This window comes from Dendropsophus ebraccatus, chromosome 13 (genome assembly GCF_027789765.1).
Source record: "Dendropsophus ebraccatus isolate aDenEbr1 chromosome 13, aDenEbr1.pat, whole genome shotgun sequence".
NCBI lineage: Eukaryota > Metazoa > Chordata > Amphibia > Anura > Hylidae > Dendropsophus > Dendropsophus ebraccatus.
In genome coordinates this window covers 54,389,580-54,404,424 of record NC_091466.1, presented here as the reverse complement: position 1 = coordinate 54,404,424, position 14,845 = coordinate 54,389,580, and the positions used below count along the sequence as shown (strand labels likewise).

General features: G+C 43.6%; 1 protein-coding gene across 3 annotated transcripts in view; it reads right to left on the bottom strand.

Annotated features, from left to right (window-relative positions):
• Window positions 1–1,310: 1,310 nt before the first annotated feature.
• Window positions 1,311–14,845, bottom strand: part of EIF2AK4 (eukaryotic translation initiation factor 2 alpha kinase 4) — a 69,885-nt gene continuing 56,350 nt past the window's right edge. For 2 of the 3 annotated variants that reach the window (XM_069949435.1, XM_069949437.1), the window contains 7 exons: window positions 9,423–9,535; window positions 8,990–9,048; window positions 7,607–7,704; window positions 5,934–6,002; window positions 5,089–5,133; window positions 2,604–2,719; window positions 1,970–2,215 (listed from right to left, as the gene is read on the bottom strand). In XM_069949435.1, coding sequence (XP_069805536.1) covers window positions 2,158–2,215; window positions 2,604–2,719; window positions 5,089–5,133; window positions 5,934–6,002; window positions 7,607–7,704; window positions 8,990–9,048; window positions 9,423–9,535 — 558 coding nt within the window. In that variant the 3' untranslated portion in view covers window positions 1,970–2,157. The other variant, XR_011359466.1, reaches the window with a different exon arrangement.

Here is a 14,845-nt window from a genome sequence, read left to right as displayed (position 1 = left end):
ACATTTGCGTGTATGACCTGCAGTTAAAACAGATGCATTGTAGACTGTGTGATTTTTACAGCAGTCTACATTAACCCCTTCCCGTCAGTAATATGTATATATACACGTTCCTACTCCACATACCCCATGCAGTAGGAATGTGTATATATATACGTTCCTGACTTCAGGGGGTTTGATGTGTGTGGGACCACTCCAGCGAGAGTTGTCCCGCATGCATCAAAGTCCAGGAAGCCTAAGGTAATGACAAGCAGCTGTGATCCCGCAGTATATGCAATCTAATTATTGCATGTTTAAAGCGACTTTGTACCCACAATCGGACCGCCCCAAACCACTTTTACCTTCGGATAGCTGCTTTTAATCCAAGATCTGTCCTGGGGTCCGTTCGGCAGGTGATGCAGTTATTCTAAAAAAAACAACTTTTAAACTTGAAGCCCGTGCCAAACAGAAGTATCCGTGCCCTAACTTTGCACCACCCCTCCGTCCCTTCTCCCCACCCTCTATTTTTTATTAGATTGCATGTACTGATCTATGCTATGCCAGTGTTATCGGTGATCTATGCACAGATCGCCGAACGGGCAGGATCGCAGCTGCCTCTCATTACCTCCTGACACACTGATGTATGCAGGACCGCTCTCACTGCAGCGCTCCCGCACACATCAGTAATCCCCCGAAGTCAGGAACATATATATACATTCCTACTGCACTGGGTATGTAAAGTAGCACCGTGTATATATACGTATTACTGACGGGAAGGAGTTAAGGTGCATAGGTATATCCCATTCACAGGTATATCCCATTCACAAGTGTTATCGACTCTCTCCAGACAGTAGGTGCTGAAAACAAATTGTGAAATGACAGAATTCCTAAATATGGCACTTAAAGGTGTTTATTACTTGTATACTGTGCAGTATTGTATAAATGCAATAGATTTATATTCCTCATCCATAATATTTTGTTTTTGTACCACTTCATGTTTTAGCAGTACACCACTGGTATATGTTGGGATGCCAGCGTATACTGCAGCGTACTTAGGGTTCAATACACCCAATGTAGCCTACCTTTTGATCTCTTTTATTTTGGTATATGTTTTATTTGCAGGACACAAATACAGTCTTCTGTGCTACATACTGGTGTAAAAGAGACCAGAAGGAGGCCTTATTCCCAAACAGTTTAAATCTTTGAAGTACTGTACTGACACAGCACTGCAAAGGATTAAACCAGGGATGTCAAACTCAGGCCCTCCAGCTATTGCGAAACTACAAGTCCCATTATGCCTGGACAGCCAAAACTTTAGCTTTGGCTGTCCAGGTATGATGGGAATTGTAGTTTTAAAACAGCTTGAGGGCCTGAGTTTGACACGTCTGGATTAAACTGTTTTGGAGATTCCAGCATCATAATGATGTATGAAGCCAGGAGTTCCTATAATATGTTTCATTGCACACAGTCCATACATAGGGACCGTACAAGGAACATGGGAATAAGTAGAGTACTGTGCGTTTGGTCTACTAAACCCTGTGGGATATGATGGCAGTATCCTGATGTATACCCAAAATTTGATGCTAAAAGTCCCCATCAGAAACCATAGAATCATTGGTGCAATAGTTGACCACTGTTCCTAATTTATAACCAAAAATCTATATTTATACCAGCTTATTTCCTAATAGGAATGTATACAAAACAATAAAAACAAAAGCATTCCTGGGTCTTTCTGTAAGTGAAAAGAAATGGCAGCTCCTGCGAGTGTAAAATACTCGGCGCTGCCATGTTGTTCCTGGATGAGCGTTCACAGTTTCAGTAGAGTAGAGCCCACACTAGGCCCTTGTTACAGTCATTGGGGTTCGGGGTTCAGCGAGTCAGTAATACGGCTGGTCCCATGAGTTCAGAAATTCCTGCTAACGTAAAAAATGGCATTCACCCGGTAACGGCACAAGGATCCTCAGGTGTGAGAATACTATAAAGGTAAGATTGCACATCCATGTAAGGGCCCTATAACACCAACAGGTTATCTGACAGATTTTTTTTTTTTTTTTTTTTAAAGCCAAAGCCAGGAATGGATTTGAAAAGAGGACAAATCTCAGTCTGTCCTATATTACCTGTTCTCTGTGTAATCTGTCAGATAATCTGTTGGTGTAATAGGGCCCTAAGGCCGAAGATGACTTAGAAGAGAATCTTGTAGTAATCATCTCGATAACTGTACAGCATAAGTATCGGCACCCTGAGAAGAGAGAAGATGGGGGTGGTAAGTACAAGCACTCACCCTGCACACATGTATATATTATCAGCAGTTTCACATTGATTTTCATTAAAGAGTACCTGACTTGACATTTCAAAACCTATTTTTGATGACAAAGTTATTGATCACAGCAGGTCTTACTGCCAAGGTCCAATCCCTGACCAGCTTCATAAACGTACGTTGTTGGAATTGGCCAGGGAGTGAATGACACGGCTACAGCGCTCTCTCCTTGGCTATATCTTCCGATCAAAGCAGTGGAACCTGCTGTGATCGATAACCTTTGACATGCCTGATCACGTCAAGAGCTATTTTTGTTGATGGGTACTCTTTAATGTCCTGGTAAGGATATGTACAGCAGAGTGACGCTTACCGCTTCTCAATCTTTATAGTGTAAATTTCATCAAAAATTTGCTTCAGATATCTCTGCTTTGGTAGTTTGCACATGAGCTGTTTCACTGATGCATTGAAAGCTGCTTCATCACTGAACTATAAAGGAGGCAGAAGAAATTTTTATTATTGCAGTCAGTTCTATATTATGACACAGATACAGTTGATAGGCTAAGCTATTCTTTTAGCAATTGGAATCTTTGTTATTTATGTTATATTTAAACAAATGTCAAAATCCATTAGAACTAGCACCTACAGCTCTCATCAGATAGTACAATGTGGGCTGCACGCTGTGTTAATATCAATATACAAATTAAGACACTTTTTTTTGACTAGGTAGTCATTAATTTAAAGGATTTTCACAACTTTTGTTTTTAAGGGGTTATCTAGCGTTAGAAAAACATGGCCCCTTTCTTTCAGAGACATCACCACTCTGTCTGGTTTGCAGTTAAGCTCGATTCACTTCAATGGAAGAGTTTGAAACCCTACCCAAACTGGAGACAAGAGTGGTGCTGTCTCTGCAAGAAAGTGGCCATGTTTTTCTAACACTGTATGTGTGTATACCCTCAAAGGAATTACCCAGTGTTAGAAAACATGGTCACTTTCTTTCAGAGACTGCACCACTCTTGTCTCCAGTTTAGGTGGGGTTTCAAACTCTGTTCCATTGAAGTGAATGGAGCTTAACTGCAAACCATATCTGAACTGGAGACAAGTGGTGCTGTCTCTGCAAGAAAGTGGCCATGTTTTTCTAACACTAGATAATCCCTTTGAGGGTATGCACACACACATACAATGTTTGCAGCAGGAGGCTGGGAGTCAGACCTGAAATAATTAGGTTGTGAGGCCATTAAAAGGTTACTGTCCCTTAAAAAAGATTTCCTGTCACACATTTGATTCAGTTGGGGTCTAGCCCTACAGAACAGGATATTATTAGAGATGGGAGAAACGTACAGCTTGTTTGAAGAGACTTTAGTTCTATAGTAAGAGTACCTTTACACAGAGAGATTTATCTGACAGATTTTTGAAACCAAAGCCAGGAACAGACTATAGGTCATACAGTAAAGACAAAGATTTCTCCTCTTCTCAGATCCATTCCTGGCTTTGGCTTCAAAAATTTGTCAGATAAATCTCTGTGTAAAGGCACCCTTAGTTGATCAATCACATCTCATGCAAGTAGTTGAAAAGAGCAGCAAGCTTTGTGGATTAAAGTTCTTAGCTGTGCTCTAACAATCTTAGTCCAACCACCACTGATCAAAATTTCTGACTTGACTGTGTGACACATCAAGTTTTAAAAAGTGACAGTAACCCTATAAGTCCCAGGAACCATTACGCTAGTTGATGATTAAAGGGGTAGTGCAGCGGTAAAGAATTATTAACAGACTAACATATACAACTTTGTAATGTATGTTATGTCTGTGAATGGCCCCCTTCCCCATGTCTCACCACCCCCACCCGTGTACCCGGAAGTGTGTTGCGCTATACTCACCTGTCACGTGCCGACACCAGTCTCCGATCTTCAGCGAGTGACGTCTTCTTCGGGCGGACGGCGAACAGCTCCGACTGTCCCGAATACCGGCCGCCCTCTGCAGCATCATCCAATGCTCAGCCGCAATTGGCTGAGCATAACTGTGCTCAGCCAATCGCGGCTGAGCACAGTTGTGACGCGACGGAGGGGGGACGGGCGGCAGTGACTCGGCCGTCCGTCAGAAGATGACGTTTGGCACAAGATGGCGGACAGCCCTCAACACTGATCAGGTAATGTATAATGCACCACACTTCCGGGTACACGGGTGGGGGTGGTGGGACACGGGGAACGGGGCAATTCACAGACATAACATACATAACAAAGTTGTATAACTGTAATGTGTGTTATTCTGTGAATAATTTCTGAGCGCCGCACTACCCCTTTAACCTTCTCCCACCGCTGCACTATAAATTAACGTCACTGCAGCCTTTGCCCAATGCAGCACCGATGTTAATTTACGATCGACCCGCGGCGGGTCTCGGCTATCAGTGACCCGCAACTGAGTGTTAACGCTATAGATGCTGCGGTCAGCATGACCGCAACATCTACAGGGCTCCAGACAGAGAATTCTCCCTCTACAGAGGGAGAATTCTCTGTCCGGTGTTCATCGGGGCTCTGCGAAGTGATCGCAGAGCCCAGATGGTAGACATGGAAACCGGAAGCCTCAGGCTACGGAGGCCGTCGGGGGGAGGGAAGGCAGGGTGCAAGCCGGGCCCTCTCTCCCCTGCCACAAGATTGTGGCAGGGGCAGACATAGAGACATCAGTTTATGGGATCATTATGAATAAGCGGATGTCCAAAAACGACCTGGGCATTGATGCATCAATGACCCCAGGTCATGAAAGGGTTAACCACCACTCATTATGATATAGCGATAATTCTAATGTTTTGCATTTCTTGCACATTTATCGATTTTTTTAAAAGGTAACAATGCTAACACTTACCTCCAATGATAATAAACTTTGGACTGCTTCTTTTGCTAAATCAACCTAGAAAAAGAAATTATAAATGCTTAGTGCCTTAAAATAGAAAAAAGTTATTAAAAAAAACAGATACATCCCCTGTTTAGGTTGACTGGCTGAAACCTATCTATACACTTCCATATACCAGAGTAGGTGTTAACATGTAGGTGTTAGGAGAGAAGGGGTTGAATTTTGCTGAGCTTCTACAGCACAGGGAAACAACCCTTGGGCTTTAGCTCCTAATTAGTATAAAACTTCTAAATCCTATTTCAATCTGCCACTCCAGGGCTGAGCTATAAGAGTTAGGTCTCCTAATTCATGGTTAACTTTATTCTACACTGCCTTTACTCTAGTCAGAAAAAAAAGGTGCAGACAGGTCCGCTTTAAAGAGGTATTTCCATTATCAAAAGTAATCCCTTATTCTAACTTGTGATTCTTAATAATGTTTGAACGTTTCATAGAAGGAATGGAGTGCTAGCAAAATAGCCACTCTATTCATTTAAGGGATGATTGACCTCCTTTCTTCTTGTTATTGCCTATCTTGTAGGTGTTGGGGATACCCCTTCAGAGACTTGGCTTGTCCATTTTAAAGGATTTGTGTTGTATAGATCGATAGTACTCAATGTAGCAACGAGCCAATCTGTAACTTTCATTACATACAGAGGGATAACCGTTTTATTTCTGGTGAACCTGAGAGGCCCCAATAACAATATGTCTATTGCAGAAATCCCAACCATACCCTAGTCTATAATAGTCCCAGACAAGCATATAATCCAGTGTCCAGCTAACTGAGGTGTGAGAAGTGATATACCGCAGTGGTAACTTACAGCCAAAATTTCAATTTCTGTATTTCTTTGTTGGAAATTTGTGATAGATGCTTGAAGTTTTGCAAGAACCTGTAAAATAGAATGTGAAAGGATTTAAGAGTTGGTTTTTTTTTAGGTGCTGCACCCACAAAAATAGTATGTAATGGTGTGGTTCTCTCTCTCCTATTGTACGGCTGAAAGGCTTTAAAGAAAGCCACTCTCTCCATGATTCATGGTCATAACCATTAATCCAATATTTGTCCCAGTAGTCCATCAAACCAGGGCTAATACATTGCCTCACAGAATACTATATTCCTGGAATAGGTGGGCTCTAATATTTCAAATTTATTTAAAAAAGCCCCTATGCATATAAAACAAAGCTACCTTGTAAATAGACTTAAATGTTCATCTTGATTATAAAGCAAAACTTATTATTTTATTAGCCAACATTCAGCTTCTAAACCTTATGCACTGGCTGCAGTCCATGCATAATGGACATAATGTAATCGCGCTGGCTCCTGTACTGGAGACTTCAGGATGTTCTGTCTCCTTTTGCAGTTATGAGCAGCCTGCAGCATGGAATGTGGCCAGTCTTTGCTGATAGTTAGAAGCTATGGAGGTTTATAAAGATAAACAGATAATTATTGTTAATCCTGCACCATCATTGTTTCTCTGTATATAACTAGATATAGACTTTGAAATATCACACCATGTTGACAGCCCCAGACTACAAACAGACCACATGTAGTCAGATTCAGCCTATTCTCTCCTACTGGCTGCAAGGGGTAAGAACTGCCCTCATACATATCCTCCAAGTCCTGCAGGGAAAGGTAGGTGGTGATGGGGACTCTGTGGCACCATTTGGGGTCATCCAGGGTTAGGATGAAGGAATTATTTTTTTTAAGTAGCCATAGCATTGAAATATAAATCTTTTCATTGTTTTTTCTACATCTATTTTCTAAATCTTGTCCTGAAAATAAGGATGCAAAATACCGACTTAGCTTCTCACATACCGTATTGCAGTGATTTGATGGTACGGATCTGCATCAAATCTGCTGCTGATTGGTGCTTTCACAGAATCCGCAGCAGATTTGATGCTGTGTTCAGTTATTTAGATCAAATCCGTTGTGATACAGTATGTGTGAAGCTACCCTATACCTGAATATAAGTGAATATGTCCATAATATCCCACAATTCATTATACCTTCTAGGAGTCTGGTTATGGAATATTGTATAACACTAGGACTAACAAGGCAGGCCTTTAAAAAGCATCTGCTTCCTGGTTTCAGAGAGGACCTGTGACCTTTCAGGCCTGCTTAGCCAGTCAGCGGCTGTAGTGGGATCCCGTCTTTGCCACTGACTGGCTAAGCAGGCCTAGAACATTATGTCCCAGGTTCCCTCTCAAACCAGGAAGTGGACAGGGACCGGAGGATCTGTGAGCGACACCAGCCGGGGAGGTAAGTGCATGTTTTTTTTTTTTTCTTCCAGTCACTTGTGAAGAAAAAATCCATCCCCAGATTTCTTTTTTTAAAACCATAAAATTTACATTTGTCTTTGCACATGGGTCCATTGTTAACATTCTGAACCCACTGTTTCCACCATAATCCTTGTAAAAGCAAGATGTTGCACTGCTTCTAATGCATTAGCAAAGTTAATCAATGTAAATCGAGGAAAAACATTAAAAGTCAAGTTACCTGAGCTTCATAACGCCTTCTTACACTGGCAGATAACCTTTCTGGAGCAACGACACTGACGCTTGGGATTACAGAACTGCTGTGTGGCTCAAACTGACCTGTCAAAACAGAGTATCCTGAGAATGAGCACACGTTATCATACCCACACGGCCCACATTCTGTTCAGAATAGCAAAGAAAATAAAAAAAAAAATCCTGTAAAACCTGAAATGAACTCCCCTAATGCTTCAGGATAAGATGTATGTCAAGAGAAAATGTCACTGGTGAACAACTTTACTGTCTCAGGGGCATTGACTCCTAAAATTATGCTACCAATCGAATAAAGCAGCTTCATCATCTTCTACACTTGCTGGATCACTATTGTGTAACCTACGGAGGGGGAGGAGGGAGATTAGTCGCCAGCAGAGAACAAAGGATTACACAGTGGGACCTGTGTGAAAGCCGGTATTCAGAGGTCAGTGCTGACTTCAGAGGAGATAGCCCGGTGATGTAGCTGTAAATTAACTCTTTGTCCTGTTGGTGCCTCATCTCCCTCCCCTCTCCATAAGAAAACCATGAAGACAGGGGGGGAGAGCTTCAAACTGCTTTTTCATGATAAAAATGCATTTTTCGGCCAATAAACCCAATTACAAAGTTTCTTAAAATCACCTGTACTATTGATTTCTACAAAGGAAATTAAACAGTGACACTTTTGGTACAGTCATCACTTGTTTGGGTAATTTATTTGCAGCGAGTTGAAGAAATATATGTAAAAACTGTCACCTGCCCACGTACAGGTGTGTTCAGGATTAGAAGAACATACATGGCCTCTCCAAAAAAAAAACGATGCCACATCTGTCCTCAGGTTGTGTGTGGTATTGCAAATCTGTTCCATTCACTTTAAAGGAAACTGAGCGGCAACACTAGACACAATCCATGTTCCCACCCTAATTATGTGTGCATCCATACACGGCTGGTTTGCATTAGTGTAGATGCCAGAAAACATCTAAGCAAAGGCGCAATATGGACAGAAGGACCATAAATAAAATGCTATTACCATTCTTCTACATGGCATACAAAATAAAAATTATACAATAGTTTGGTACAATAATAAAATCTCATCTATGTTGAACTGGACCAGGAACTAAAGGGTTAGATTTTATCCCAATAAACCTCCTTAAGGGCTGAGGACAGCGATTTTTACTGATAAAACAATGGACAAGCAAGAAACCAGCATGTGACCTAAATGTAATCACACTGAATCATAAGGGTGAATGAGCCACATTGTCTGCAACAGTGTTAGTACCAGGAGACAGCAGTCACCAGACAGACTAATGTAATCGTGGCCCTACGCTGCATGTCCTTCCAATATGATTTACTCGCATAACAGCAGCTCAGTACTTACTCTGTGTGCTTAGGAAAGATCCCTTCAGATTCTGTCCAGACAGAGTATCCAGCATTTCCCTGTAAGGAAAGAAAAGTCATTACATATAACAGAAAATATGTAAATTACTTCTATAAAAAAAAACTCAAGTCTACCAGTACTTAACAGCTGCTGTATGTCCTGCAGGAAGTGGTATTCATTCCAGTCAGGAAAGGTTTTCTGCAGGGATTTGCTACTGCTCTGGACAGTTCCTGACATGGACAAAGGTGGCAGCATAGAGCATTTTAGACCAGATAGAATACACCACTTTCCGCAGGACATACAGGAACTGATAAGTACTGGAGGACTTGAGATTTGTAAATTACAAATCTCTGGCATGATTTGATTTGAAAGAAAAACATTTTTGGTAAACAACCCCTTGAAGCACCAGGTCTGAACATTCAAACAAGTGCACCTGTTATTTCTCTCTTCCTGCCCTCTGAGTCGGAGCTTCTGTAACAGGTGATCCACAAGATCAGACTCCAGGATCCTCTTCTCCGTCTGACGCTCCTTCTCAAATGCTTTCAGCTGTCGGGAGCCAAAGAAACCAGATGTGTTAATAGGTCTTTAGCGGAGCCAGTGTGCGAGAATAATTACCAAGAAGCACTCAAACTTTCCGTATAGTCGTCATATTCCAGACATAAATTTAACCCCAAACCATTCTCACATTAGGGGGACAAACACACACACACAACGTATACGCAGCAGATTTGGTCGTGCAGATTTGATGCTGTGTTCAGTTATTTAGATCTAATCTGCTGCGTATTGCAGCAGTAAATACGCTGCGTATACGATGTGTGTGTTTGTTCCCTAAAGAAAACTTTCCATCACTTCCCTCAATCCTACTCTGGACTTTTTGTACTCACTTCCCTGCATCTCAGCCTCCTGTCTGCTTCTGATCACACATACTGTACATTTCATTCCTGCTTTCTTTTTCGCTATGCATGAAAGTGCACACTGGGGAGTTATACAGTCATGGCCAAAAGTTTTGAGAATGATACAAATATAAATTTTTACAAAGTCTACTGCTTCAGTTTTTAAAATGGCAATTTGCATATACTCCAGAATGTTATAAAGAGTGATCAGCTTAACAGCAATTACTTGCAATATTTGCCTAGAAATCTAACTTTATCCCCCAAAACACATTTCAACATCATTGCAGCCCTGCCTTAAAAGGACCAGCTAACATTGTTTCAGTGATTGCCCCATTAACACAGGTGTGGGTGTTGATGAGGACAGGGCTAGAGATCAATCTGTCATGATTAGGTAAGAATGACACCACTGGACACTTTAAAAGGAGGCTGGTGCTTGGCATCATTGTTTCTCTTCTGTTAACCATGGTTATCTCTAAAGCAACACGTGCTGTCATCATTGCACTGCACAAAAATGGCCTAACAGGGTAGAGTATTGCAGCTAGAAAGATACCACCTCAGTCAACAATCCATCGCATCATCAAGAAGAGAGAGAGGTTCCATTGTTGCCAAAAAGGCTCCAGGGCCCCAAGAAAGACTTCACACATACACCGTATCTTATCGCTGCATGTTTTTCATGTGAAATACAAAACTTGCATGTAAAAATCGCACCAAACACGCAGCGATTAAAACGCAGCGATAAATATGCAGCGTTAAATACGCAGCCATACAGTACGTGTGAAGCTAGCCTTAAAAGTGTTTCAGCTGCGGGATCGGGCTACCAGCAGTGCAGAGCTTGCTCAGGAATGGCAGCAGGCAGGTGTGAGTGCATCTGCACACACTGTGAGGCGGAGACTCTAGGAGCAAGGCCTGGTCTCAGGGAGGGCAGCAAAGAAGCCGCTTCTCTCCAGAAAAAACATCAGGGAGACTGATATTCTGCAAAAGGTACAGGGAGTGGACTGCTGAGGACTGGGGTAAAGTCATTTTCTCTGATAAATCCCCTTTCCGATTGGGACATCTGGAAAACAGCTTATTCGGAGAAGACGAGGTGAGCGCTACCACCAGTCTTGTCTCATGCCAACCGTAAAGCATCCTGAAACCATTCATGTGTGGGGTTGCTTCTCAGCCAAGGGAATCGGCTCTCTCACAGTCTTGCCTAAAAACACAGCCATGGATAAAGAATGGTACCAGAATGTCCTCCATGAGCAGTTTGGCGATCAACAATGCCTTTTCCAGCATGATGGAGCACCTTGCCATAAAGAAAAGGTGATAACTAAATGGCTCAGGGAACAAAACAGAGATTTTGGGTCCATGGCCTGGAAACTCCCCAGATCTTAAAGGACAACTCCGGCGGAAATTTTTTTTGGCTTATTTAACACACATTACAAAGTTATATAACTTTGTAATGTGGTTAAATACCCAGTCTGGCCCCCTTCCCCCACGGTCCTCTTCTCCCGGGCGGCATCTGGTGACTGGTGACGTCAGAGCTGGGGGGCGGTCCGGGTCTTCTTCCTCTTCGGCGTCTTCATTGAGAGTGAATGGGAGAGAAAAGGCTGCTGGTGCACATGCGCACCAGCAGCCTTTTCATTGGCTGGGGCGCATCACATGGCTTCCAGCTTGCTCAGCCCTGATTGGCTTGATTTTCTCTCTCATGGACCCGGAAGCAAGAGACATCGCTGGACGGCGGACGCAGGTGACGGTGAGGCGGACGGCGGGCGAATGGAGTGGCGATCGTCACCGGAGGGATGGTGAGTATGGTGTCTGTTTTTTTTTGGGGGGGGGGTCCGATTGGGACATCTGGAAAACAGCTTATTCGGAGAAGACGAGGTGAGCGCTACCACCAGTCTTGTCTCATGCCAACCGTAAAGCATCCTGAAACCATTCATGTGTGGGGTTGCTTCTCAGCCAAGGGAATCGGCTCTCTCACAGTCTTGCCTAAAAACACAGCCATGGATAAAGAATGGTACCAGAATGTCCTCCATGAGCAGTTTGGCGATCAACAATGCCTTTTCCAGCATGATGGAGCACCTTGCCATAAAGAAAAGGTGATAACTAAATGGCTCAGGGAACAAAACAGAGATTTTGGGTCCATGGCCTGGAAACTCCCCAGATCTTAAAGGACAACTCCGGCGGAAATTTTTTTTGGCTTATTTAACACACATTACAAAGTTATATAACTTTGTAATGTGGTTAAATACCCGGTCTGGCCCCCTTCCCCCACGGTCCTCTTCTCCCGGCCGGCATCTGGTGACTGGTGACGTCAGAGCTGGGGGGCGGTCCGGGTCTTCTTCCTCTTCGGCGTCTTCATTGAGAGTGAATGGGAGAGAAAAGGCTGCTGGTGCACATGCGCACCAGCAGCCTTTTCATTGGCTGGGGCGCATCACATGGCTTCCAGCTTGCTCAGCCCTGATTGGCTTGATTTTCTCTCTCATGGACCCGGAAGCAAGAGACATCGCTGGACGGCGGACGCAGGTGACGGTGAGGCGGACGGCGGGCGAATGGAGTGGCGATCGTCACCGGAGGGATGGTGAGTATGGTGTCTGTTTTTTTTTGGGGGGGGGGGGGGGGGTCCCGCCGGAGTTGTCCTTTAATCCCATTGAGAACTTGTGGTCAATCATCAAGAGACGGGTGGACAAGCAAAATCCAACAAATTCTGACAAAATGCAAGCATTGATTGTACAAGAATGGACTGTCAGTCAGGATTTGGTCCAGAGCCAGGGAGAATAGCAGAGGTCCTAAAGAAGAAGGGACAACACTGCAAATATTGACTTACTGCATTAAAGGAGAAGTCCGGCCAAAATTAATTTTTGATATGTTGTTACTTATGAAAAGTTATACAAAGTTCTAATGTACATTAATTATGGGAAATGCACATATAGAGCTATTTCCCTTAATTTAGTAGATCAGGAAGTGTTAGAAATATCTCTGAAGAAGTGACGTCACGACCCAGGGTGTAATTCCTATGGAGTGTCCAGCAGGGGGCGCTCTCTATATAGAAGTCTATGGGACTTTATTGTTTCTATGGGTTTCTATGTAATGTAATGTAATGTAATGTAGTGTACAGTGCTTTATTGAATGAATACATCTATGGAATACTTTGGGGAGCAAGTGTCCTTGCTCCCCAAAGTATTGCATAAATGTATTCATTCAATACATTCAATACACAGTAAGCCCGCCGATCCGCCGCATTTCCGCCGATCCGCCACACGCTGATCCGCCGCATTCCCGCCGATCCGGACCATATACATTGAACTACAGCTCCCATCATCTGCTTCTAGTATGAACAGGTGATGGGAGCTGTAGCTGGGTAAGGGATATGACATGCCGCCGGGCGCAGGGGGGAGCCGCTCAGTACACAGCAGCTCTCCCCCCTCCTCCTCCTCCTTCCGTGATAACTTCCGCCTATAGCACTGCTGACTCCCTGCCTGGTCGCCGCTCTCCGCTCTCCCCCCCATACATACCGGCTCCCGATGCATCCTGGTGTCCGCGCTGATGCCGGGAGCCGGTATATGTGAGCGGAGAGCGGCGGCCAGGCAGGGAGTCAGCATTGGTATAGGCGGAAGTTATCACGGAAGGAGGAGGAGGAGGAGGGGGGAGCGCTCCTGTGTACTGAGCGGCTCCCCCCTGCGCCCGGCGGCATGTCATATCCATTACCCAGCTACAGCTCCCATCACCTGTTCATACTAGAAGCAGATGATGGGAGCTGTAGTTCAATGTATATGGTCCGGATCGGCGGGAATGCGGCGGATCAGCGTGTGGCGGATAGGCGGGAATGCGGCGGATCGGCGGGCTTACTGTGTATTGAATGTATTGAATGAATACATTTATGCAATACTTTGGGGAGCAAGGACACTTGCTCCCCAAAGTATTCCATAGATGTATTCATTCAATAAAGCACACTGTACATAACATTGCATTACATTAGATAGAAACCCATAGAAACAATAAAGTCCCATAGACTTCTATATAGAGAGCGCCCCCTGCTGGACACTCCATAGGAATTACACCCTGGGTCGTGACGTCACTTCTTCAGAGATATTTCTAACACTTCCTGATCTACTAAATTAAGGGAAATAGCAGTATATGTGCATTTCCCATAATTAATGTACATTAGAAATTTGTATAACTTTTCATAAGTAACAACATATCAAAAATTAATTTTGGCCGGACTTCTCCTTTAACTCATTCTAACTGTCAATATAAGCTTCTGTTACTCATAATATAATTGCAATTATATTTCTGTATGTGATAAAAAACATCTGACAAACACACAAAAACCAGAGGGCAGCAGATCATGTGAAAATATAATATTAGTGTAAAGCTCAAAACTTTTGGCCATGACTGTAGTTTTCCAAAAGTCACGGGTTGAAGATTGCTGCTTCGTGCTACACTATATATTCTAAAAAGCCCCGGCACAGCATCGCATTGGGCCACCAAGAAGTGTACAATAAATACTAGAGCCTGTGAGTGACATCAGGGCTGTGGAGTCGGTAAGCCGCAGCTCCGACTCAGACTCGAGAATTTTATCAGGATCGACTCAGACTCCTTCATAAATGGCCAGTCATATACCAGGGGAGTTATCTATCACACTGGCTCAGCAGCTTCTCCCTAATGTCCTACATGATCCTGGGGCGACTTCTGAGTGAATAAAGGAATACTGTATATAAAGAAGATTCTGCCTTATGTGCAGAGGATTCAGCCAACTCAGAACTAGACTAGATGGAGCAGGTGGTCTTTTCCTGCTGACAGTCTTCTATGTTTCTAACTAAATATTCACCATACACAAAGAAACACTGCTAACACTGCCAAATCCCTGTGAGACAGAGGTGTCAGCCATACTGATAGAGAGGGGTCACACATAGTGATGTTGAGGGTCACTGTGGGGGCAAGCAATAGCACACACACACACACACACACACACTGCTGC